Source organism: Mandrillus leucophaeus, unplaced genomic scaffold, assembly GCF_000951045.1.
Source record: "Mandrillus leucophaeus isolate KB7577 unplaced genomic scaffold, Mleu.le_1.0 Scaffold115, whole genome shotgun sequence".
NCBI classification, from domain to species: Eukaryota; Metazoa; Chordata; class Mammalia; order Primates; family Cercopithecidae; genus Mandrillus; species Mandrillus leucophaeus.
Genome location: NW_012099765.1, coordinates 6,339,728 through 6,367,550, shown reverse-complemented (window position 1 = coordinate 6,367,550; position 27,823 = coordinate 6,339,728). Strand labels below are relative to the sequence as shown.

General features: G+C 45.2%; 1 protein-coding gene across 1 annotated transcript in view; it reads left to right on the top strand.

The window, feature by feature from the left end:
• Window positions 1-776: 776 nt before the first annotated feature.
• SLIT3 (slit homolog 3 (Drosophila)) overlaps window positions 777-27,823 on the top strand; it is a gene marked incomplete at its 5' end in the record, with an annotated part of 547,731 nt that continues 520,684 nt past the window's right edge. The window contains one exon of the mRNA XM_011997974.1: window positions 777-848. Coding sequence (XP_011853364.1) covers window positions 777-848 — 72 coding nt within the window. The remainder of the gene's footprint in view (window positions 849-27,823) is intronic.

Here is a 27,823-nt window from a genome sequence, read left to right as displayed (position 1 = left end):
TTCTTTCTTTCTTTCTTTCTTTCTTTCTGTTTTGGGGTACATGTGCAGAACTTGGAGATTTGTTACAGAACATGGGGGTGGGACACAGTCTTGCTCAGTCACCAGGCTGGAGTGCAGTGGCACGATCTCAGCTCACTGCAACGTCTGCCTCCTGGGTTCAAGCAATTCTCCTGCCTCAACCTCCCAAGTAGCTGGGACTACAGGCATGCACCACCATGCCCAGCTAATTTTTTGTATTTTTATTAGAAATGGGGTTTCACCATGTTGCCCAAGAAGGTCTTGAACTCTTGACCTCATGATCTGCCTGCCTCAGCCTCTCAAAGTGCTGGGATTACAGGCGTGAGCCACCGTGCCTGGCCCCTTTATGTTTTTAGGGGCATATTTCACATGCTATTTCCATCACTCATGGAGCTCGTGGCATCCATACATGGAGCTCGTGGCGAGAAAAGTTCAAAAGTCTTGTCTGGGGTCCATGGGAAGGAATATTGTGATCCATTAGTGATGTCTGTCCAAGATCACAGCTGATGGAGGTGTGGCAGCACAGTGCGTGTGCTGTGTTTTTACTTTTGACTGACCTTTGCTTTGGGTTCCCAGTCTGACTCTAAGCCCCACCGACAGGGACTATACCTTACATGTGTTGAGCAGCCCATACTGAAAGATGTAGAGAGTCTCTTAATGCCTACTGATTGATTGACTGATTGATTAAAGCGGTATCTGAATACATTTGATCTGGTTTAATGTCCCCTTGACATCCTTCCATTCTCTTTCCTCTTTAGGCGCCTGAACAAGAATAAGCTCCAAGTCCTTCCAGAATTGCTTTTCCAGAGCACGCCGAAGCTCACCAGACTGTGAGTAGAGTTGCCTTGTGTTCTCTACCTTGTGCCTTGCCTGGCTTTGGTGACGCGGAGGATGTGGTTTGTGGAGCGCCGTGCCGTGTGGAGCTTGGCAGTTAGGCCCTGACATAGAGACTTGGAGCAGGGCTTTGACCTGACGTCCACCCCCAAACACTTCCAGGCCTGACTTCTTGCTCCTTCTCTCAGACATCGGCGGCTTGTGTGATCAGTGAGGACTAGTGATGTGTGGTAGTCGATCAATGGCCTTGCAAGGAGGGAGGAGATTTTTCCATTTACTGTGGGTCTGAACTTACTTCAGGGAAATTCCCTGAGGTGGGGTTTGAGATAGGTTTATTCACGCGAGACTGCCAGTGGTCTCAGAAGGCAACGGTTTGGACCAAACACGGCAACCTTATCACCCTGCTGGTTGGAGTAGCTCCTGCCTTTTCCTTTTTCCTACTTCCTAGCGCTGCCAGTCGAGGAACCCTGGGTCTGGGGGTTTATGATTTTGTGGGAAAAGGAAGAAGCATGTTGAATTTTGCTTTATCCTTTTCAGTGGTCCAGGGTAAAATGAGGAGAGGGGAGAGTTGGAGATACCTCTATTATTCAGTGGGAGAGTTTGGAAGCCCAGGAGCTGGAGTTGCAGGTGACAGTGGAGACTATGATTCATGTATTGCAGACGTCAGGCAAGTGCTAATTAAATTATTGACAGTGAACCCGAAATCATGCTGGTAGTGACTCAGTTCATGGGGTGTACTGGATTGCCCAAGGCTCACCTTTCTGAATGAAGTGACACAGTCCTGGATGGCTTTGCAGTCAGGTAGCAAGATTTACAGCCTGGCTGGGAAGACTCTAACATTGCAGGGAGGCTCCAACGTTGTGGCCACCATTCTGATTCCCAATGGTTGCATTTAATGCCTACTTGTGCAGCCAAACACTGCATACAGGCTCTGGGACAAATTGGGAAACACGAAGCACATGTCAGTGTGTGCACTTACGAAGGAGTTCTGAATTAGGAATATATATTTATATATGTCTGTACACAGCCACACACACACACACACAGAGACTATATACATAAATTTATTTTAAAAGGGCACTTTGCTGGAACAAGAACAGGCAAGGGTTGTCTCGTATTCCAGTCATGCAGTGGTCTTGCTTGCCTTCTGAACTTTGTCGGGTCTCCTCTTGCTGTGTGCCCCATTTCTCTGGCTCAGTCGCCCTAGCTGACTTTGCTAAATGTAGGAAAGGCTATACCCTCCTTTTTACTCTTCCTGTCTGGGTCTGCCTGGATGGGCATGGGGGCAGAGGAAATGTTGTTCAGCAGCCCGGCGGGTCCAGAAGAGCTGGATCAGCTATGCCAAATAGGCATACCAGAAACCACCCTGGTTTGTAACATCCCCTGCCTTGTATAGCTCTGCCCTTAGATGCTCACATAATCACCATCTCTCCACCCAGTACTGCATTGCACCTTTCAACCTGCTCTTAACTAAGTACTGCAGCAGAGTATACACTATTCATCTGAGAAATGAGCATCAGTTTAAAGGCAAAGGGAAGGTACCTGTGAGGCTGGAATGCTGGACGACTTTATGTGGGTGGGGTCTGAGCATCCCAGTGGCTGCAGGTTGTCAGGTGGGCTAGTTCTTGCTCACAGAAACCTTCCCATGGCTATCAGGTGATGGCCATTTTTTGCAGAGTTGGTCTTGATCCAGGCAAAGTAGGAAGTTCAAGTGGTGATAACGGGTCTCTGAGATTCTGGGAGCCAGGGACGTGGGCATGAGGAACCTGTGAGTTATGTCCTCTGCCATGTCCTGAGAGAGCTTGACAGAGTCACTTTTCCTTTGGTATCTAAATATCTTCATCAGTAAAGGGAGATACCCTCTCCTCCCTTTTACCTACCTCGTAGAGGAACTGTAAGTATCCAGTGAGATCATATGGTGTGCATGTTTTTTTTTAAATTGCTGTATAAGTGTAAGCACCAAGGCAACTCTTGTTACTCCTACAGTTCCCGTCTTTACCACCTCAGTTTCTGATCTCCTTTCTCTGGGAGGCATGAAGAGACTAGGAGTTGTGATAAGCATTGAGGTCAATTACGCTGAGCTTTTGCGTCAAGTCAGGGAGCTGCATCTGGGAAGGCAGGGATGACATTTGACTCATTTTGGTATCCGTCTCTTGCTGGGTCCCTGTCCGGGTGTAGTTTGGCACACATAGGCGCTCAGTCAGTGATGGTCGAATGGGTAGATGAATAAATGAATGATATAGGCCTAAGGATAGAAACAGCGCCCTTGGTGAGCTTTGATTCTTTTATCCACTGTTCATTCATTTATTCGTTCACTCACTCATTCAGTAAGGTTTTCCCTGCGTGTCTGTTCCAGCATGGCCTCTGTTCTGGGTGCTGAGCTGTAGACATGAAGGATGTCCAGTTCTCTGTGTGCCCTATTATGACACACTTTGAATGGCTGCCAAAAAGCTGAGAGCTAAATATAATTTTTTTTTTTTATTGAAGCAGCTATATTAACCCAAGTTTGGGCTATAATCAGCAATCCCTTTTTCTCTCTGGGCTTGATCTTTGATTTTCCTTAATGGCCCTCTGTGTCTTTGTCTTATTTTGTCAGCCACTCCAGAGCCTTTTTGGAAGTAAGCAGGGTACAAATTAGAAATCAATAACTGTGCAATCATGAGTGTGTATACATATGCCACTGGCTCTGTTTTAAAAGAGCACTGCATCTCAATAGACACAGTGAGGCATTTTTCATGCTAAATGTGGGTTCTATGTGGCTGGCTACGCCAGAGTATGCCATGTGGGATAAACAATTCTTGATACTACTTTTTTAATTTGTCGTACAGGCAAAACTACTTAATATTTTGTATTTATCCAAAGAATATCTCTTGGAAAGTCTATAGTCATGTAATAAAAACAGGCTTTGAATAGTAATGAAAAGGGAAATAATATTTATGAGAACCTATGCTGTGACTATAACACCACTCACTAGCAAGTGACAGAAGTTAGTTTAGCCCAGAGAGGCAATATATTGATTCACATAGCTGAGAAGAGCAGTAGTAGTTATGAATGGCTTCAGGAACAGCTGGATCCAGGGTCTTGCAGATGTCATTAGGTCTTCATCTTGCTCCTTCACTCCCTTGGAACCATGGACTTGTTTGTGAGCTAATGCAAAAGACTCAAAATGCACTAATTCAGAGATCCTGGTGAAGAGGGACTTGGTCAATGTTCCTGTTGGAAAGAACTGAGGGTAGACTCTGATTACTTAGCTTGGTCATATATGCCCATGTCCCAGCCAATCAATGTTGCTAATGAGATGGTGTCCTCTGATGATCAAGCTGTGTTCATCCCACTTGCTTAGAGAATGGGCTCCCCACCGTAAAGAGTAATTCTGCTATCAGAAGACAGAAGAAGGGATGTGAAATGCGAAAACAACAGATGTCTGCTAGTGTATTGAGCATCCACTGTATATGCAGTTCCCTGTGCTTTGAGTACTTTGGATCCTTACAATAGCACTTCCAGATAGGTAATAGCACTAGCAAACACGTTGTGTGCCAGGTGCTGTTCTGAGCACTTCATGTCTATTAACTCATTTGATTCTCCTGACAACTCTGTGGGATAGGCACTATGGTTAGTATTGTTCTATACATGTGAAACAGGTACAGAAAGGTTAAAGAATTTGAACAATATCAGACAACTACTTAGTGGCAGAACCAGGGTTCACATTTGGGTAACCTGACTCCAGAGTCTGCATTTGTCTCTACTGGGAGTTCCCTGCCTAAGCCTCAATCAATGCTCTCATTTTATAGATGAGGAAATTAAAGCTCAAAGTTTAGATTACTGCATATTACTGCATATATATATATATGTATATATTATATATCCCATCTATCTAAGAAGCAATACTGTACTGGGCACTTTGCCTCAATGCTTAGACTTAACCATCACAACAATCATGCAAAGAGAATCATTATTAAATCTGTTTCTAAAGCTTAGAGGTATCTAACTTACCTATAGTTGTATAACTAGGATGCAATGGAACTAGGACTTGGTACACATCTATGTCTCTGCCAATTCCTTATGTTTTCTACCATATCACACTGCCATGCTAACTACCATGGGCAGCTGAAGTTATGCTCAAAAGGATTGGTGATGGACCTGTCATATATCCGAGGGTTTCCCTTAGGACTTTGCTGGCTACCCTCCGTGTACCCATCGTCACAGCCAGTACCATCTGACCCATGTGTGTATTAGCGGGGTATCTGTCCTCTTATGCTGTTCAAACACACAGAGCATGAGCCATAGAATCCCAGAAATCCCAGATCTTGGAAGTGCCCTGAACTTATATTGCTGTGGTCTGCAAAATGCCCAGTGAGGTCTCCACCATACTTGGGTCACTCAGTAAATATTTGCCCCCTGACATCCTGACATAGATCATGGTCAAGTGTGGAGACTGGGCTTCTGTTCTTTCTAGGCTCCTTGCAGCACCTGACCCAGAGCAGAGGACAGGAGGAGGCAGTCAAGTGAAGGGGTTAAGGGACTGCCCACTGTGTGTCCTGAAACCTTTGGCAAGTTACTTAACCTCTCTTGTCCCAGGTTCTTCATCAGTAACATAGACAATGGTAGAAATGACTTCTCCATGTTGTTGTGAGGATAAATAGGAATTATCTGGGGGAAAAAATTGGCATTGAACAAAGCACATAGTAAATACTGCATGGAAGATGGTCACGGCTGACCTTGACTGGCCAGCTGATGAGAGCAGTGCATACGCTGAGGCGTTGGGCTCTGTGGTATAAACATTGCAGCACCTAGGGAAGGAGTCCAGTCTCCAAATTAGAGGCGGGTTGGATGAGCACTGCACTTGGAGTGGGAAGACCTGGGTCGTCATGCTGGCTCTTCTACCTGTAAGCTGTGTGGCCCTGGGCATGTTACTTGGCCTCTCTGGGCTTCATCTAGCGAGGACAGGATGGAGCATGATCTTGCATGGCCTATAGGCTATTAGTTTCTCCCTTTGCCATCCCCTTCCAGGTTTTTCTTTAACCTACCCATGGGAGAGACAGTGAAGGATTTCTAGTTATTTAAAGGCTGACTGGTTAATATTGCCAGAAATTCTTTAGAAGGAGCAGAAGGCAAGATGCAAACAGTGATTAAAATCCCCTGCATGGCTGGGTGCAGTGGCTCATGCCTGTTATCCCAGCAGCTTGGGAGGCCAAGGCAGTCGGATTGTCTGAGCTCAGGAGTTCGAGACCAGCCTGGGCAACATGGTGAAACTCCGCCTCTACCAAAAATACAAAAATATAGCTAGGCATGGTGGCCTGCACCTGTGGTCCCAGCTGCTTGGGAGGCTGAGGTGCAGGGATTGCTTGAGCCCTGGAGACAGAGGTTGCAGTGAGCTGAGATCACACCACTGTACTCCAGCTTGGGCGACAGAGTGAGACCCCATCTCAAACAAACAAAATATACCCTCTGTGTTTTACCAGATTAGAGAGCTTTCGTGGGGGCTGAGGGACACATGGTTCACAACTTTTTTTTTAAGAATTTATCATTGCAGTCAGGAGCGGTGGCTCATGCCTGTAATCCCAACACTTTGGGAGGCCGAGGCGGGCCAATCACTTGAAGCCAGGAGTTTGAGACAAGCCTGGCCAATGTGGCAAAACCTTGTCTCTACTAAATATTCAAAAATTAGTCGGGCATGGTGGTGCATGCCTGTCATCCCAGCTATTCGGGAGGCTGAGGTGAGGATCAATCGCTTGATCCCAGGAGGTGGAGCTTGCACTTAGCTGAGATTGTGCCACTGCACTCCAGCCTGGGTGGCAGAGCGAGACTCTGTCTCAAAAAAAAAAAAAAAAAGAAAGAAAGAAAAAAAGTTTATCTTTGCCATATAAGGATGAGCAGTCCAAGGGGCTCCTTTCGGCCCACCTATCCCAGATTCAGGTTCAAATAGTCTGTTCCATATTTGGTAATGGTTTAAAACTTACAGCTGCCGCCGGGCACGGTGGCTCACGCCTATAATCCCAGCACTTTGGGAGGCCAAGGTGGGTGGATCATGAGGTCAAGAGATAGAGACTATCCTGGCCAACATGGTGAAACCCTGTCTCTACTAAAATCACAAAATTAGCAGGGCGTGGTGGCGCACGCATGTAGTCCCAGCTACTCAGAGGCTGAGGCAGGAGAATCACTTGAACCCAGGAGGCAGAGGTTGCAGTGAGCTGAGATCGCGCCACTGCACTCCAGCCTGGTGACAAAGTGAGACTCCGTCTCAAAAACAAACAAACAAACAAAAAACCCATAGCTGCATAGGCAGTTGTACTTGCAGCCAGGTGGAGGGCTTATCTATTCTCCATTCCCTTCTATGAGGTATTTGACAGCTTTAAAAAAAAAAAATGCCACTGAGGCTAAACCTGCTGTCGTTCACTTGGGCAGTGGAGTTGCAAGTGACTTGGAAAGTTAATCCCCAGGCACCCAAAAACGATATGCAATGTGGCCAACCAACTTAGCCCCGAGTCACTGGCACTGTTATCATGGAAGAGCAGATTCCCCACCAGAAAGTTCAGCCTGGGCAACATGGTAAAACCTGCTAGCCTGCTAGTTCAAGGCTGCTAGACTCCAGCTTCCAGGGAATTTGCTTCCCAGAGCTGAGTCCTCCTCTGAACTTTTATCTCGGCTGGTGCGTACTGCCTCTTCATATTCACCATTTTCTGCTTTTATCATAGGTGTCATGTGTACATGCTCCAAGCCCACACAAATTGGAAGCTGCATTCAGAACCATGATCTCATGTTTCTTTGAGGCAGTCCAATATTAAAGCAAGGATCAGAAACTTGGGAACCAGACAGACCTGGGTTTGAATCCCCCCTTCTGGTGACCCTGGGCAAGTGACCTCACTGTTTTCAGTCTTGTGTTGGTTAGCTATACAATAGGAATGCTAATCATAGTTCCTACAATAGCTTGCTCAGCTACCATCACACAATACCACACGCTGAGTGGCTTACACTACAGAAATGTATTTTCTCACAGTTCTGGAGGACAGAAGTCCGAGATCAAGATGCTGGCTGGGTTGGTTCCTCCTGGCGCCCCTCTCCTTGGCTTGCAGATAGCCACCTTCCCTGCTGCCGCCTCACGTGGTCGTGCCTCTGTGCTAGCACACCCCTGGTGTCTCCTCCTCTTCTTATGAGGACACCAGTTATGTTGGATTAAGACTCCACCCTGCTGGCCTCATTTTAACTTGATCACCACTTTAACAACCTAATCTCCAATATGGTTATGTTCTGAGGTATTGGGATTAGGGCTTCCACACAAGCCTTTCGGGGGTGGGGGCAGGGGCAATTCAGCCCTGATCAGTTCCCAAATGTGTGTGGTATATTTTCTAGGGGTCAGGTGCTCTGCGAAGCGTTTCACCTATATTCTCTTACTCTCTCTCAGATGTCAGAGGTAGACATGATATTATCCCCATTTTAGAGAGACTGAAACAGAGGCCTAGAGCTTTAGACAGCTTGCTCAAGGTCACAGAGCCAGTAACTGGCTGAGCCAAAGTTGAAACTCAAGCTTGCCTGACTCCAGAGCCCACATTCGTAACCATGATTCCTGTACTGTACTACTGAGAAGTTAGTAACTAAAGTGCCAGGTGCCTAGTTACGAATTCAGTGAATGCCAGCTCCTTTATCTCTATGAAGCCCTAAATGAGCTCCGAGTTGTTGAGTGACTGGAGCCGTGCACCTCTAGGTAGTGCTTTCTGCTACTCACAGAGCCCTTTGCAGCCACCTTCGTCTTCCAATTCAGCACTAAACTTTAAAACATAACTACATGCAATATGTGTCCCTATAAAACTCTGCATTGATGTGAAACAGTGCTATAAAAGGGAAAAACCAGTGGAGAAAACAAAAACCATACTACCCAATTTTCCAGTGGAGTTGTTATCTGATGTGGTGAAATGATAATAGCACAACAGAAAAACCAATCCATCAGGCTGGTGGGGGGCTTCAGAGACGGCCCGCCTGCCTGAAGCTGGATGCAGAGACCTGCTCCCTTGTGTGCCGGCCCGGATTTCAGAGGCCAGGGATGGCAAGACCAGCTTCACCATCTCATAGGTGGGGTGATGTTTTTCAGGGACACAACCACCCGAAGCTCATGGAAAATGTCCTTGCACACTGAGTCCCCATTTCCTGATTTTTCTCCCTGTTCCCCCAAACGCTGAATGCTGCAGTGAGGCCAGCCTTGTGTTTGTCTTATGGCACATGTCATCAATTCCAGGGTTTGTCATGCTTTTGAAGACAGGTTTTGCTTCAGTCTGTGTGTGGACAGAGAATGGATTATGGTGGGTGCTGAGTCATTCTCTCTGTAGTATCTGAAGCCAGTACCAGGGATGAAGGTCTGGGAGGTGTCATCCCTCTCCTCCAATAGGATGTGTCCAGCTGAGCATAGAAGCCTGTGGACTTACCACAGAGTTGATAACAAGGTTAACATTTAAATGGCCTTGTAGATTCTGCGTTACAGAATTTTTGAGCTGGGAATAGCAATCTAGACCTGTGCTTCGGAAACTTTAGTATGTATCTGAACACCTAAGGACCTTGTTAAAATGTGAATTCTGATGGTGTGAGTCTGGAGTGTGACCTAAGGATCTGCATTTCTAACAGATTCCCGAGTGATGGTGCTGGCCTAGGACCACAGCAGAGCAAGGACCTAGCCTATGGTTGGTTTTCAAACTTAGCATATAGAAGCAAATCTCTTGAAATGATGGTTAAAATGCTGTATCCCAGGCCACACATCCAGGAAGTCTGGTTCATTCGATTTGGAATGGACGAGGGGATTTGAGTTTATAAATAGGCACCCTAAGTGATTTTGTTATGTGTCACTTAGGGGCATACTTTAAGAAACATCGATCTCATACAGCCCCTGTTACTTTATATATTTTGAAGGAAGGAACCAAACATCTTTTGAGCACCTAATGTATGCTAGGTACCTTATGTTGATGCCAACTCCTTCAGTCCTCCCAAGAATCCTGCAGGAAAGGTGTTTTTAGGTCTGCTACACTGATGATGAAACTGGGCTTGAGTTTCACTCACTCACCAGAAGTGAAGCCAGGTCTCTCTGACTTTCTCACCCTCTTACTCCCTGTGAGTTTTTCCCCTACCTTATGGTGTTCTTTCTATGCAAAAACACATCTTGAATGAGAGAAAGATAACAATCGTAAATTTATGAAGCTTTCATGGTTCAGTATTTTGAACTTATATGCTCCTATGAGTATATATGAGCACATGCTCCTATCTGAGATCTAGGATATTAATACTTGAAACATTGAAAGAAAAAGATTTATAGACCTAAATACATGCTAGCAAGTAGACCTTTCTAAATTCCCTACGATTTATCAAAGGCAGAGTTGGGTTTTACGTTTTTTGTCTCTTCAGCCTTGTGGACCAGCAGAAGAGTTTTCTAAAGTGATCAGGCAATACTTGTACTGAGAAGTACATTCTGCCAGCTTGGAAATTGTTTTTAAATTTTTTTTAAGAAGGAAAGAAAACCAAACTGTGACTTTACAATGCTTTGGAATTACAGAATATGCTTGTAATTTTTACAATTCTGCACAGACTTCTTTGCCACATCTGGTTGATATTACTGGCAGGGATATATGGGGGAATAAACCATGGGCTGGAATGTGAAACATCCCACAAAATGAGTTTCTTATAGGTTGCTGCATAAAACATTTTGAATCTCCTTCTCTTTGGAAGGGTGGCTTAAGTGATTTCATGGATTTAGTATTTTCTTTGGTTTGAAGGTAAGGGTTTTTGCTGGTTTACTTGGTGGGCCTTCCAAGATGGTTTTCTGAAGATATTTGTATCATCCCAGAGTCATGCCATGGACCAGAGTGAGAAAAGCCATCCTTTAAGGAAATCAGACCAACCTTTGTTGAGCAGCACTGGACCATTAGAGATAATGGTGAAATCTAGGACCAACTGAATCACTCACTGCAGGAAAGGAGGAATGTAGGGAGAAAGGGTTGTATGTGTAAGGGCTTCAGAAAAACCTCGTCAATCTTAGCCCTGGTGGTACATTGAACAGCTGATGGCAAGACAAGCTTACCTCCTCACACATACAGCTGAAAGCCTTCATACATCAGTACACTCTCCTTTACTACACATGAAAATAGTGAGTTAGGAAAATGGAAAAATAAAACAAACACCCAGCTGATACTTGGAACTCAGTCAACTCCCTGTTAACATTCCTGCCCCATTTCTAGGAAGAGAAGTGTGTGTCCAGGGACAACTAAAGCATTGTTGAACACCTACTGTGTGTGTGTCACTCCAATGTGCTGGTGGTTGGGATGCCGAATATAGAACTCAGAAATGTCTAACCTGAGCCTAGTGGGTGTAAGTGTGGGCTTCTTGCCACCTGGCTCTTTCTCAGACTTCCTTGGCTGGGACCCACCTGCGGAGTTGAAACTGTGACAGCTGAGCCCTTTCTGCACAAAACTAGTGCTGCTCTCAGCACCCTGTGACATGTGGTGGGGTTGGCCAGCCTAGGCAGGGTTTTGTGGCATCACCAAGGGTGCTGAAATAGTCATCTCTTTGTTAAGAATGAGGACCAGAACCAGCCTTCACCCATACCATGGGTTCTTCATTCTCTTTATCTGGAGTTAGAAACTATCCATGGAATTAAATATCAGGGAAATACTGCATTGTATATAGAAAAATAACAACCTTTTGAGGTGAGCAGAACCCAAACACACATTCTTCAGTTGTCTGAATGATGCAAATGTACCCACATCTAATAATCTTGAAATATTTGTTCTTGAACCACATTCAGCATCAACAGAAACATTTCTAAAGAGCCTAATTATCTCTCATTTTCAAGCAACATTTGGGAATCCCTCCAGGGGACAAATAGTATTTTAATTTGATGCCCCAAATTCTAGCATAATTTCAAATCACCAAAAACATCTGTAACTTTGTCTTTCTTCTGGCTTTCCTATGGACTCAGTATCCTGGATTTGAACATTAAATTCCGTTTGTAAGGTTTGCAGTTCACTTACAAAGTCCTGGAGGTTGAGGCCTGTAATGAAAGTGTTGACGCAATATTAACAACAGCAAAGCTATGATAACACAGCACTGTCCAAACCAAATAGAAATGGAGACATTTAAGTCAATTTCACGCTCCTTGCCTGAATTTGGTGTGCTGGACCTGAGTTTTTGATTCATGGTTTAGAATAATATTCTAATGTTTTATTCATGATGTTTCTTTCTTCCCATCATTCCTTTTCTAATTCTCCTCACCCTGCTTATGGTGATGAAGCCTGCTTAGAAGTGTGCCCCGCCACCCCTTGATTAGCACTGCCTGTTGCATAGCCAGAAACTCTCCCCACGGTTGGCCAAGTGGAATATCCTGCTATTGAACTGATGGTTTGGCCTCTCGGTGTGTCTGGGGCTCTGGACTTGAATTTTTAGTCAACGAGTCAGCTTTTGATTGAAATATATGTTGAATCATGCCAACATTTCTCCAGATAAAGGGAGCATCTTGACTTTTGGAGGTAAAAATGCTCAGTCTAAAGAAGAAAACTGGATTTTGAAGAGAGTACAAGGATAACCTAGGACTAATCTCCTCTATCTCAGCCTCATTCCATTTGGGATTCATGAAACTGTGTTGTGGATCAGGATGCTCAGATAAATCTAACTTCAATAATTTTTTTTTTTTTGAGATGGAATCTCGCTCTGTCACCAGGCTGGAGTGCAGTGGCACGATCTTGACTCACTGCAACCTCCACCTCCCGGGTTCTAGCGATTCTCCTGCCTCAGCCTCCTGAGTAGCTGGGACTACAGGCACGTGCCACCACACCCAGCTAATTTTTCTGTATTTTTAGTAGAGACAGGGTTTCACCATGTTGGCCAGCATGGTCTCGATCTCTTGACCTCGTGATCCACTCACCTCAGCATCCCAAAGTGTTGGGATTACAGTTGTGAGCCACTGCACCCGGCCAACTTTAATACTTTTTAAAAGATGAAAACCAATGTTAGCAATCTAGAGAGAAATGCAGAATCATCAGTTTTCTTGATATCATTGCTCTAATAGTCTTCTTCCTATATCTATCTCCCACTCTGACTCCTTATTGTTAAAAGCACAGGCACATACACCTAACATACCATGCACACACACATAAAACCTTCTCTCTATAGGAGAATCCCAGACCAATAAATGAAAATCCTTTTTGGGCTGCTGAATCAACTCACAGATATAATTTCACTTTAGTGCTAGACACTGACTGTTAAATTAACTCAAATTATTGGGCAATGCTATGGTGAGATATTAGGGATTAGAAAGGCAGCCACAGTGATGGTTGAGAGAAGCTCTTTGACATCTTGGCTCATAATTGGTGTTTTTGGTCCATAGAGATGACAGTGGCAGATCTGTGTCAGAGACGGTAAATTATTCCTGTAAAGGTTTTCTGGCCTCCAGGGAGAGCTCTTTTCCCTGGAAGAGATGTGCATGGGTCAGGCTTCCACCTGAGACCTTCGTGGACTTTCATTTCATGTTAGAACTCAGAGCAGACCGTTGCCAACCACCAGTTCTCAAGGGCGTAGCTGTTGAACAACATTATCTTAGGAAATAATTGTTAGGTGTTCCATTGCTAATGGTATTCTCTGCAGATCATTTTCCCTATGTGTGACACTTCTTTTATTTAAGTAAAAGTGAAGGATGGGAGATCATTAGGTCTAATGGGGCTGGAAAAGAAGCAGCAGGGAAAGACAGAGTTGCCCAGGGAATATTCTGTTCTCCAGTTCCTCCCTGAGTGGAGGGCTGTTGATGTGAGTGATGTGCATATTGGGTAGAACTTGCCATCTCTGTCTTCACCATGCATTACCAATGTGTTCACCACCTTTTGTCTCTGTTGCCATCACTGTGGACCAGCAGTCCTTCTGGCTGGATTTCAAGGACCTCAGTAATCTTCCTGCTGCGTCTCCTATTCCTGTGTTGTTCACTGTCAATCGAACAGCCGCCATTAGTGTTTTAAGGCAAATTGGATCTCCTCTTTCCCCCAATTAAAAGTTCCAGTGACTTTACGTAGTCCTGAGAGAAGAAATCCTAAGCTCCTGCACTACATCATCTGGCCCCCTGGTACTCGTCCTAGTGCCGTCTCACGCCACCCTCCCCATGTACACCACACCGAAGCATCATGAGCCTTCTTCCTGTTGCTCCAACAATTGCATTCTCTTCTTGGCTTTGCTGTTCCTTCTGCCTGGAATATGCTGACCTCAAATGTCAGTGTGGCCAGATCCTTCCTGAAATTCAAGTCCTGGCTCAGCCATCACTTCCTCAGAGAACCCTCTCCTAACAACCCTGTCTGCAGTCATGGTCCCCTTCCTTATTGGTCATTGTCTACGAGATGATCCTGCTCTATTTTTTCATAGCACTTATCACTACCTGAAATTCTTTTTGCTCATTTATTTGTTTACTTGTTTGTATTTTGCTCTTTCATCCCCCTAGTAGATTGTAAGCTTCTTGAATGCAGGGATTTTATCTGTTCTGTTGACTCTACAGTCAATCATCTACCACTGCATCTAGCACATGGTGGGTACTCACTACACACTCTGGAAATGAGCAAATGAGAGAAGGAACCCGATCTCTCCAAAATCTGCTATTCCCTCTCACTATATGGTCAAAGGTGCCTTTTGTTCCAAACCAGAGCTCTCTCCTCGTTGCCCTGCAAAAGCCCGGAATGACTATTTAACAGCATGTGTGCGCGCGCACACACACATATGCTCATGCACACTCACACAAGCACACACAAATGAGAATAAAACTAACCCAGTGCGGGAGGATTTCATACTCCAACAGTGGGTCTCCCACCAAAGAGAAAGAAACAGCCCATGCTAGAATCCTCTTCAAGCAGATGTGAACCAGTGCTTGAGACTGAGAGCTGGGGAGGGGAATGTTGTTTTTGATGCTGTTTCAAAGATCTGGGAATAATATTCTGAGATACAGTGAAATGAAAAGATAAGCTGTGTTGGCTTCATCTCCAGGCCTCATTGATTTTTTGACTTCTAATAGACATTGAAAGGGATTGTCTAGCTATTGGAAGCCTCAACTTAGTGAAGGCTTTACAAAAATAACCTGTGGAGACTCAAACAAAAACCAAACCTTGGTCTGGAAAAAAAAAGAAAAAGGAATAGGTTTCACTAATTTATTGAACATTGACCTAAACCTCCAAATTATTTTTTTTCTTGATCTGAGATCTAAACCAGAGGTTGTTTGAAATACCTCTGGTGAATTAGTCCAGACCTGAAATGAACCATATCTTCTAAAATAATTGAACCAGAACCACACTGGTGCAACAAAATATTAATGTTTTCCAAACTAACTCTGAGACACTCAGGCTTGGTGTTGTATAAAGCTGTACCACCAACCTACTGTTTGTTCTTCTCCTACATCCTGCCCCCCCGCCATCCCTACCTGTCACTTCTCCTTTCTGCAAAGCTACCATCATTCAATCATGGGCCCGTCACCCACCTCGCACTGAAGAATGTAAGCTCTTGAGACTCTCTTTATTTGCTCAAGAGCAATAAAGTCAATGAGAGAGGCTGCTGTTAGGAACAACCTGACTTCATCACTATCTTTAATCCATGTCATAAGAAAGAGAAGAGGTGTCTTATGAGTGAGGATATATTTGTTAAATGAATCGGGTCGGGGGGAAGGGTTATAGAATGGAAAGAAAGGAAGAAAACCTGAAGAATGGAAGAAGGGGAGGAAGGAAGAAAAGATAACAGCAACAATAAAATTAAACAGGGAATGGGGTGCTAAAGATAGAGATATGGTAATAGAAAGGAAAGAAAGAAAATAAGAGTCGTGTGTGTGTGGTGGGGTGTGGTATATCTCAGGTTTGTTTTAGTCTTTTTCTGGCTCCTCCCAAGGCAGCTGGAAGAATCTCTGATCACACATGTGACTCTCCATTCTGTGCCAAGCTCTGTGTAAGCTCTTGTCTCTACAGCAACCGCTCAGTGGGTAAGAAGCCACCTTCATAGAATGCCAGAGCTGAATGGCACCTTCTGGAACTTCTGTAGCAATGCCCTCATTTTACAGTTGGAGAAACGGAGGCATGGAGCAGTGCGGGACTCACAGACCTCAGCACTCAGATTTCCGGTTTGTTGCTGTGGGCACAACCTAAAGGTACCTGCTTACCTTAGCCATGATTTTTCATTAAGCGACAGGGGGATCACAGAAGACAGAATCTTAGCTTACAAGAAGTAAAAGATTGACGCTTCCCTGGGTTGGGCCAGCTGGGATAGCAGTTACTTTTTTAAGAAAAGGATGTTGATGATACTGGTGATAGATTTGCTGCAGAAACTAAGGATTAGCCATTCTCACCTGTAGAAAAATTGTGAGTGGTTCTACCAAAGCACTAGGACTGCCTCCACGTGGTTGCTGTCATGATGTACTTTTTTGCTTAAAGAAGGGAACTGAAAGGACAAACCTCACATGAGAGTGATTCCAAGGAAAGAATCAACAGAATAGTCAATCAGAAGGAAAAATTGGAGGATGACTCCCTAAAGATTCCACCCTGCTATTGAGACAGTGGCAGTGCCATCCAAAGGAAGAGTGGCAGTGCTATCCAAAGGAAGGGAAGAGAAAGGGAGTCTCCTTGAGGTGGGGGTGACAGAGACTGCTTCCCAGAGCTCACAGCAGTTCCAGGGAAGACAATTCATTAGGAGCCCAGTCTCCACCCTCTAGGCATTTGAGAAGTTAAAAAGCTAAAGTCAGCTTTGTATCAGCATCATTTTCTTTTCCATCCCAGATAGCTACTTCTCCTTTATAAGGAGCCTTTGTATTTAAGAAAAGACCCTAGCCTGGTACTTAGAATCCCACAACCACTGAGGATCTGACCAGGCTTTCCTGGTGGGTAGGGTCACTGCCCCCTGCTTACCTACCATATATAACTCATTTACCTGCAGCTAATTAGCCAGACTCCAATGAAGACTCCCAAATTGCTATGCTAATGATGGTAGCCCTCCCCTCCCAAGAAGTACTGATTTCCCTGCTCAGCATGAGGGACTTCAATAATATCTCTTTCCAGTGATATAATTTCATTCCTCCATGGGATGCTGCTTTGGTCCTAGTTCACTTAGCACTAAATCTCTCGTTAGATACTCTCATTACTTAATCTTTTCAGGCCCCAGATCAGCCCGGGTCTCTTATTTATTTATCTGGGGCCCTGTTTACTTCCCTGTTGTAAATTACTTCTGGCTCCTGGCCGTCTGATTGCTGCAGTGATAGACTAATAGCTCAGAGCTACTGCATTTGCCTTGTGTGATGAGGCAAATAATATGCTTAACTTATGGGAGAGAAATGCACCCTCCATTTATTTCAGTAGGGGAAAATATTACTCAGGGGAAAGGGCCAAATCATTTACCTAATGGCTGCTGGTGGAAGTCGATGTAATTACTGACAGAATTATGTGAAACAAATTGTCATGCCCATAAATCTAAACCTCCAGTTCTCAAAGGCAGAGGGAGGATTTCAGTGGCTTGCAAGGGCTCTGCCTTTGGAGCCCTCGAGGTGGATTTCTAAGAGGGTGCTGGCAGAAAGAGGGAGGTTGGCCCTCTGCTTTGCTTGGCCAGGGGCATGCTCTTCACCAGCTCCAAACCCAAGGCTGGGCAGACTGCAGCCTGTGAGTCAGTCCAGCCCACTGCCACCTGCTATTGTAAATAAAGTTTTATCGGAACACTGTCACACCTATTCATTTACATACGATATATGGCCCCTTCTGTGCTACAGGGCAAAGTTACATAGTTGTGACTGAGACTATACAGCCCCCAAAGTGGAAAATATTTCTAATCTGGCCCTTTACAGAAAAATGTTGCTGATCTCTGATCCTTATTCTACCAGAAAAAAAATTGTCCAATATTTTATATGGAAATGGAGGGATTAATTTAGATCACTCCTCTTAATGTCTTTCAAACAATTCAATGCCATAGCAAGGAAATTTGAAAGGATCTAGGATGGCTGTCACTTAGTCTGTATTGCTTCCGCCTCTATTCATTGCATCTTTTCTCCACAGTCTGGTGGCTAGTATTAGAAACCCATTTGACGGAAGCGAAAATCGAGACTCTGAAAGGTGTTTTAGGCAAGCTCATTCAGCGAAGAAATCGCAGACCTGGCATTCATACCTTGCCTGTCAGCCTTTAAATTCTACCTTCTTTCAGGTAAACCTCGCTGTTTCCTGAGAAAAAGAAGGAAGAAGACATTGGCCTTCTTGGGAAGGATTTATCCAGGCCTTCCCTCTCTCTGCAAAGGAGCTGCTAAGAAGAGACATGTGAGCAGCCAAGGCAGAGGCACTGAAAGCAAGGGGAGGAGTAGGGGGAGACTTGGTTTCCTTCAATCTGCACTCACTGTGGGCCTGGTGGTGGAGCAGGCCCAGAAGTACTTTAGCTGTTGGGAAGCATTACAAATGTTTATCAAACAACAACAGAAAAGCCGGAAGAGAAGCAGCCCTGGGTGATAAAGAGCTTACTTCATGGCCTTTGCTGCCTGAGCAGTGCTGACTGCTGGAGAGAGAGCAAGGTCCATCTGGCTTCCTTATGGGGGACGTGGAAGTCACCAGCCCTGCTGCAGCCAACATGGAAACATAGTTGTGGCTCTCACACCTTGCAGGAGCGGTTCTCTAGGCTTTGGGGTAGCCTGGGGCCAGATTCTGTTGCCCTGAACTTTAGAACCGGGTGTAGGAAAGGTGGTGTGCAGGAAGGGCCTGCAGGTGTTACCAGCTTGTCTGTGGAAGCCACAGACATCTCAGGGGTGAAAACAGGGACCAAAATACCTCTTGCAAAATAGTCATTGGGCTGTGAACCTAGGAAGACGAGAAGATGTAGTGGAAATGATAGTCAATAACACAACCACGTAGCAGCAACTATCATTTGTTGAACGCTTACAAAGCACCAGGGGCTTTAAATGCCATCATCTTCAGAATCTCATTTAATCTTCATAATTATCCTGGGAAATGGGTATTACCATTTCATTTATTACAGAGGAAATGGGGCTCAGAGATGATAAATAATTTGCTCAAGCTAAAATTTCGATGGTGGCACTGATAACCCAATCTGCCTAACCCATTAACTGTTCTGTGTACTGGGAGTGGGAAGAGGGGAAACCACAGAACAGATATGAAGTCAGACTACCGTATCCCACCTCCACCACATAGGCACATAATTTTGTTTTTCTGAGCCTCAGTATTCACTGCATAAATGGATATAGCAACTGCCAGAGTTGTGGAGATAGTCAAGGATAATGGTGTATTGTAAGCATCAGTCTATTTTCTGACTCATATTAAGAGCTCATCTGGCCCTTCTTCATTTTGTTCCTTCTTCCCATGACTAAGACACAGACCCAAGCTTTCCATCGTGGCCGTCATTGTTCATTGTCTACGGTATTCCTCTGAGCTCTGCAGGAAGTGGGATCCGCAGACCCACCTTCTGCCTTTGAGGCATTTGCCATCTAAAATGAACATACATTTATGGAACACACAGTCAGGAGCCAAGAACAGCCAAACAGTTGTGAAAAGAGCGAAGGGTATTTTCATCATATGCATGTCAAAGGGAGTTGCATTTAAGAGGAAGATTTTTTTTTTTTTTAATCATTCGTCTTTGTTGAGCTTCAGCTCCATGGGTTAAAGAGCAGAGAGAGAGAGAGATCTGGAAATATGCAGGGGGGACAGGTGAGGACAGGCTGTCACTTTTTTTTTCTTTTGATCACACTGGGAAAGCTCTTAGCTCAGATAGCTCCTCTCCTGGATTTTTCATAGATTGTGACGTACTGATGAGTTGGCCTTCAGTAGAACTTAAAATGAAAGAAAATTAGCAGTGTTTTGTACTATACTATGTGCTGGGCAGGTTCTTTCTCCAGCATCCTCAATTTATCTTCCCAACCCTATGAGGGAGGGTATTAGTGGTATCCCATTTGATGTCAAGGGAAAGAGTTTAAAGAACTTGTGATCTAGAACTTGTGATCTAAGAGTTAAGAGCTGAAGACAAAACCAGAACAAGAGTCTTTCCAACTTGGAAGCTGATTGTACATATCAGATGCTCTGTCTTCACTCTGAGAAGGAGAGATGCTCTCTTCACTTCCTCTACCTTTCTAATGTCACCCCAGCTGCCTGGAAAGAAACTCTAGGAATTATTGCAGGGGCCGTGTGTGGTCTCATGGGGTCTGATTACTTCCATCCTAGAGGAACTGGGTTTTTAGGACTCTCAGGATTATCATTGACAGAAATTAAAGAAATGCAGGATGAGGGAAAATGAACCAACAAGCAACAACAATGGCAGTGCCGAACCTTGAAATAGGATGGCCCGAGAGACTCCAGGCTCAGAGCCCACTAGGTCTTGTCTCCATCCAAATCTCACCTCTGCATCTTGCAGCTTCTTTCAGGTGCCTTCGTGATGGAGCCCTGGCAGACTGGCACCATATCCTTACAGGTTTGTAACCAGAGAAGAGTCTTCTCTACAGTTTGTACCAGAAAACCCTCAGGGAAGGACTCCTGTTGGGCCTGGCTTGAGCCACATGCCTTTCCCTAGACGCTTCACTGTGAATGGGGCCTGGGGTCTTGGATGAGCCGAGTGAGCATCACATGCCCACCTTTGGTTACTAAAGAAAGGGAGATGGATTCTAGGCATCCAGAGACTGGAGCAAACACACCTCAGCCAGCAGGAGCTCTGAGCAGGATGCATGCAAAATATGACAGTCAGCCTTCTATCCAGAATGCCAGACTTCTTCAAGCCCAAAGTCAGGCCCAGAGTGCCATACAACTTAATTCCCTTGTCCTCTGAAAACAGGGAAAACACATCTGCAGCTATTCTCAGGAATGACCTCAGGGAGCTACAGATTTAATACAGTGGAGGAGATGTCAAGACTGCTGTGGTAACTGCCCGGGTTAGAACATTTGAAATCATAAGACTGGGAAAATAATGTGAGGAAGGAATGTGCACTCAGGAAGGGCGTGCCCTTGTTTTCAGATCTAGGAGACAGCATCCCTGAAGCTTGGCAAGACTATAGGACAATCAAGGGACTCGATGGAATTCTAGATTTCACCTCTTCCTTTCCCTCCAGCTTTCACTCGTTATATACTCCTTTCAGTCCTAGCCTTTTGCAGTTCAGTTACCATGTTTTCTCTTCTCTGCATCTTTATGCCTTCTCATTCATACCTGGAACCATCCTCTCACTTTCCGCTATCCAACTGAATCTCATTCTTTGTTGTTTTTGAGATGGCGTTTCGCTCTTGTTGCCCATACTGGAGTGCAAAGATGCGATCTCAGCTCACTGTAACCTCCGCCTCCTGGGTTCAAGCAATTATCCTGCCTCAACCTCCCAGGTAGCTGGGATTATATAGGCATGTGCCACCACACCCGGCTAATTTTGTATTTTTAGTAGAAACGGGGTTTCACCATGTTGGTCAGCCTGGTCTCGAACTCCTGACCTCAGGGTATCTACACCCCTGGGCCTTTCAAAGTGCTGGGATTACAGGCTGAATCTCGTTCTTTAAAATTCATTGCTCATCTCTCCTCTAGGAAGCCCTCCCAGACTTCGCTGGTCTTATTTATTAGAAAGACATCCTCTAGCTCTAGCTTCCCGGGCAAACTATTATTGAGCATCAGTCATACTCCAACTCTGAGACTGGTGCTTTAACTGCCTTCCCCACCATACTATGAGCTACTTGTGAGCAGGGAATTGTATTTTTATTTTTTATTAGCAGGGTTTAGTACAGTGCTAAAATTTTTTTTTAAAAAAATGGAAAAAATGCATGAATGGGAAGTTGTGCTGTAAGAGCAGATGTCGATTTTATGGAATTCATTACCTCAGAGGTATTTGAGGCGGCGGATGTGAACATCAGCTTCCCAAATGTCTAGATGTGCGTTTCCCAAATGCGTCCATTTTAATGGGTGTTCAGCAACAAAAGGATCCTGGTCAAATAAATTCAGAAAATGTTGTGCTAAAGGAAGTATGGAAGGTTTCTTGATTGCAGGACTTCTCAGGGTATTTACCACGTTAATATGCACTGTGAATTTCTAAGACGTGAAAGTAAATACGCAGCTAGTTCCCAAACACCTTTTGACTGTAGAGTCTGTGTTTCGGATGCATTTGGTGGGACTTGAGTTTTATAGGACTGGTGTTAAGAAAAATGGGAAGTTACGACTTCTTAATATTAGGTTAATTCATAGGTTAAACTGACATAAAAGAACCCTGAAATAAGTATCTGAGGACAATCTGGTATTTCTCCTGGGAACCCCATGGTGATCAAAATGGACCAAAGATTGGTCAATGCAGGTTGGCAATTCCGTGGTCCCATTTCATTTCAATCTCAACATGGCCTTTGAGAACCTTATTGTTATTATTAGTCCTTTTATAGCACCCAGTTTCCTCTCCAGGACCTTTTTTCCACTCAAGTTGAAAAACATTTCAGAGGCTTTCTTAACCCCCTACCTCCTTCCCGAAGTTTCTTCTGATTTGCTAGAAGAATGATGGCATATCCCCTCCATGCCTACACTGTCTAAACTTGCCCTCTTTCCTTCACTCTTTGCTCACCACCCTTCACACTTTCTCAACTCTATTTCTGGCAGATTCCTCTAGCCCCAAGGGGGCAGAGAATAGCTGTAGGCCCCTTAGGCATTCTGGGTGGGTTGTTGGAACTCAAATCTCTTTCTGAATCCAACATCCCCATTCTCCACCCCACCCCATTTTCCTCTAGGGATAGAGTGAATTTTTCCCAGCTGAGTCCTCTGAGGTAGATGTCTGCAAATGTTCAGCAGCTTCTCCAAAGCAGTGAATATTCGTGTATTCACAGGGTGGGCTGCATTCCAGCCTCAGGGCAGGGATCTTGTTTGCTCTGCCATCGTGTTGCTCAGGACTGAGGTCTGATCTATATACCTCCAGTTGGGAGTCCGCATCCTTGGCTGAAACCTCTTTCCTGAGGCTTTCAGATCTAGGGAGTGCCACACTAGCCTTGGGGCTGCTACGACCTCTGGAATCTTGCTGTTGGATGTTTGTACGAAACACACAAGCACAAAGGACACTTGCAACAGACACTTGGTACTTTTTCCCTCCACCTCCCTGCACACATTTATTTTGCCCATTGCTGCTCTACATGTTTGCTCAAGACCATTCTCCCTGCCTGGGATGCCTTGCCTTTTTTCCCAAGGATCATCCAAGTCTAGAGACAGTGCCATATGGTTCTTAAGAGTGAGGGTTCTAAACTAGAAAGTCATTGCAAACATCACATGAAATAATCCTTACAAAGTGTTGAGCACAATGCCTGGTGTTCAGTAAACACTAGCTATGTTATCTAACCCTCGAGATTCGAATCCTCCTCAATCCGTGAAAATGCTGCAGCCGTCTCTCCTCACAGAAGTCTCTCTGTTCATCTGTGCCCTGAATTCCTCAGCATGGTCAACAGAACCACATCAGTCACACCTTTTGTGATATCTTTGGCGTTGTTTTCATGGACTGCTTCTCATTTTGGTGTTATTAAGCAAGATGTTCCCTCTGTTTCTGCCTTTTCTTCCCCAACTACGTGGTTGGTAACCATGATGTCTGCCAAGAAGACTTTGCACAGAATAGCTGGTTAATTTACTTGTTTTTTTTTTTTTTTAATTGGGCCACCTGATTGGTCAAAGTCAAGGATTTGGAAAAACCACCCTTGTTCTCCCTCTTTTGAAACTGTCCTTTCAATGAAAGAGATTACAAAATGGCAGTCCCACAGGTTGATTCCTGCCAACAGGAATGTTTGGCCCATACCATTTTTTAAAAAAATGAACTGATTATATTTAAAAATGGGGAGATTTTATATAAAAATTCAGATTATTTGTTCCTGTCCCCAAATTGGGAGCTCTGGTGGCAGCAGAAGCACAGGGTTCGGTGTCCTGGAAGGTAACAGCCTGCAGAGCGCCTTTAGAGGGGCCTATTGTCTCCAGCTTGCTTCCATTCCCATCAGTCTCACTGTCCCACATGGGCAGTCTTTTAAGCTTGGGGGACACAACCGTCTTCATTCCCCAACAGTGCTTCACAGAAGAGGTGACTGAAGCCCGCAAGCCCAGGGCCAGCAATTGGCCGCTGAGGCAGGCTGGCTGTTAGGACTCTTCCTTACTCCTCAGGAGGAAGAGCAGGCCTCTAGCAGGGCTCTCTTTTCCTCAGTTGCCTTGGGAAGTTATGACTCTTCTGGACCTCTGTTTGATGTTTCCACAGTCTTTTTACCCCTGAGAAGGAGATGGGACCAACATCACGGTCTTCATCCCAAAGAACAGGGCGCCTAGTAACATTGTGGTCCTCAGATGCTCTTTCCAGGATCTGAAAGCCAGCGGGTGTGGAGGCGGCATGAGGTGTTTAAATGTGGGTGTCGGTGTGATCAGTTGATCTTCATAGCACATTTGCTACCTCCCATCCAGCAAGGCCACATCCCTCATCCGGGTACATTCAGGAAGTGTCTGGAGGTTCCCTCCATGGCATCCCTCCTGGAAGCCTTTTGTCCGAAGGGACTGTTCCCTCTGCAAGGAAGGGCATTCCTGAACTGCCTGCCCACATCACAGGCTTCCACCCCAGGGGAGGGCTGGACTTGGGCTCTGTGGCCAGCCCCTGCAGCTTCTGGCATCACCCGGTCAAGATCAGGCCTTGAAGCTTCTCTGCCTGGTGGGGCTTTGCAAATAGAGGGTTTGGAGCAATGGGTAGATCTGTTTTGAATTGAAGCAGTTACCTCATTTCATCTCCTCAGTCAGATCATGTTTTTGTGGTGATGCAGCTTCTCTCTCAAGTTTAGTCTTCTCTTGTCTCCAAGTCTTAGTTATATTGTTTCTGGCAAGTAATTTGGGGTGTGCTAATTACCATCTGAACTGAGTAGCAATTCTCTGATAGGGACCAATTTGTGGTAAGGAGACTTTCCTTGCCAGGGATCCCCTCTCTAATTTTCAGAACCATGAAAACTTCTACCATTCTACCCAGTTTGACATCTCAAGGGCCCCTGGGCTCAGACCTTTTTGCATGGAAAGGCTGGGAGAAGCCAGCTCGTTTATTTTCCTGAGTTATGTTATTGAAAACTGATTCCATTATTTATTTCAGAAAAAAAATGTGTGTTTTCATACACTTCATATGTAGACAAGCCATGCAATGATATACTAATCTGGAAGTAGCCTTTGAGAGCTTCTAGTTTAGGCCTGGCAAAGAGATTATGTCCTGGATGCCCACTCGGATTAGATAAACAGTGCTCAGGGTAATATATTGAACATGACTCTGAGGTCAGAAAAGCTCAGAAAAGGCATCTGTGGATATATTAGGCCTGGATGCTGTGGACCCAGGACAGGGAACGGAGCACATTCCCTAGGGGCTGTCACTCCCGTGGAGCTCATGCTCTTCATCTGGCAGGTTAGGAGCCAGCACCAGAGACTGGAGGCAACTAGAATGCTGCTGTTACTTACAACACCTGTATGTGAGTTAGAAAAAGGTGCCCCGCTCTGGGCTGACCCTGCTCCAGGATCACAGGGCTTGGGATGAATCCTAAGTGAATGCCTCTTAAGCAGGCTCCCCAGTGCTTTGGTGGAGGGAGAGCAGCATAGAGTGGAGTGTCCCCAGTCTGTTGTCCCAGCAGGGTCTCTGGCCACTGGCCATATGCCAGCAATCAAGGAACTTCTCCATAGTTTGCACCAGTTTGCCCCCATTTCCCCTTGTTCCTCCTGAAGGATGCAGGCAGCTCAGACTTCAGCCATCAGTCATGAGAGCATCCCTGAGAGTTTGAGGCCTTGAAGGGGATCATGTGTAACTGAGTGGTTTAAAAGTATGAAAGCCAGACAGATCTGGGTCTGAATCTTGACTTTGTCACTTTGGGTCCTTGGCCAAGCTGCTTAATTTCCCAGAGATTCGGTTTGGTTTGGTTTTGAAGTAGCAACTCTAACACCTACCTCATAGAGCTGTTGTAAAGATTAAATGAGATGATGCATGTAAAGCTCCCGGCACAGTGCACAGCATTTAATTAACACTGTCTCAGTAAACATTTGCTATTTTTATCATCTGACTAGTGGAGTGCATTTTCCCCTGTCAAAAAGGCTCCAAGGCAGGGGAGAACTTAAAGCCAGATTGTGGAGCAGCCCCAGAGAGCTGGTATTCTGCAGTTGTAGAACAATAGAAGATAAGATTGTAGAATATTTATTATTTTTTAAAGTTATTTTTCACCTTATTAAGAATGATTTGAGTGAGCAGTTTTGGATATAATACTAAATCACAGTCTTGTAAGATGCATAGCCTACTTTCTGGAAATTGTTTTCATTACTACAAGATTGTAGGAAGGGGCTGACCCGTGCTTAGAGTGAAGGGCCCAGGAGGATGTGAGGGATTTGGGTTCTGTTGACCTACGGTGTAGGAGAAATGCTTGAAGAGCTGAGGAGGAGCCCCCACAGGAAATTCTCATGTTCGTGCCCGTCTTTGTTGCCAGAAATCTCAATAGAACATGAAAGTTCAGATCCCCAGAGTGGACAGGCTAGGAAACTCTCAGGTAGAGTTCCGAGAGAGATGTGTGTACCTTCCCTCAGGCCAGGGCACTTTCCAGAATTCACCTACCCTCCGCCCCTCCTCCCCCATTACTCATCTCTAGATAGTGTAGCCAGAGCATCATTGAGTGGGCGCTGGGTGGCAGGTGGGCTGGGCAGAGGGTGCTAGGAAGTGGGTAGAGGAAGCAGAAGTTCAGGTACCAGAAACCAGTCTGCCTGGGTTTCGACCCTCTGCTCCTTACCAGAGCAGATTATTTAGCCTCTCAGAGTGTCAGTTTTGTCATCTGTGAAATGGGCATGACATAGTACCTAGCTCACAGTATTGCTGTGAGGATTAGGTGAATTATTTTTTAAAAGTGCTTAGAACAGGGCCTGGAACCAAGAAGCCATTCAGTTCATGTTGATCAGTATCATTGTTTTTGTTTGTTTTGTTTTTGTTTTTGTTTTTGTTCTTAAGAGACAGGGTGTCACTGTGTTGCCCAGGCTGGAGTGCAGTGGCACAACCGTAGCTCACTGCAGCTTTGAACTCCTGGGTTCAAGCAATCCTCCCACCTTAGCCTCTAAAGTAGCTAGGATTGTAGGCATACGTTATCATGTCTGGCTAATTTTTTTAAAGTTTTTAACATGGAGGAGTCTCGTTAGGTTGCTCAGGCTGTTCTCAAACTCCTGGCCTCAAGCAATCTTCTCACCTCAGCCTCCCAGAGCGCTGTGGGATTACAGGCATGAACCACCGTGCCCGGCCAAACGTTATCAACACAGGGATAGGGGAGGTAGGAGGGAAGTCACTTTGGAGAGTATTCTACATTCTCCAAGTGACATGGGGGCGTACACAGGCCTATCTGGATAGGAGGCATCATTCTTTTCATTTCTTCCATTCCGGAGTTTCTCTCACCTGTGCTTTTTGGGCAATAACTGAAATAAACTAGAAACTGGAAACAAGGAGGCCCATAGCATTAGGAAGGTGATAGTGGGGATGGACTGGGTGGGTGGAAGAGGGCATGGTTAATAATACCATGCTGAGCTCCCACCCTTCTGGTATGTGCTGAATTAGCCTCACCACAAACAGATGCCAGGAGAGGTGAACTGACTTGATCAAGATCCCACAGCTGCATTATGATGAGGTCTCACTAGCATACAGACCGAGACGTGTGTGACTCTGGGACTCTCGCTATTTCTGCCACCTCAGCCCACTCTGCCATTGCTCAAGATGATCTCCACTGCCCTGCAGACTGTAATATGGCTCTCATGTGCCTTGATGTGCCTGCTGCTAAATGAAGCATCTGAGCATGAACACGTTGAGCGAATAATTCACCAGGCAGCAGTTTTCTCATTAAGAACATGTGTCAGCAAATGATTCTGCAGCCCCGCATGAACAAGAACTTTGGGGGGAGTCATTGGTCTCCATGGCAAAGACGGCTAGAAAACAAAGGCAGTGACCCCAGAAGATGAGGAGGAGGAGAACAAATTAGTAGCAGCATTAGTCTTAGGTAGAAAG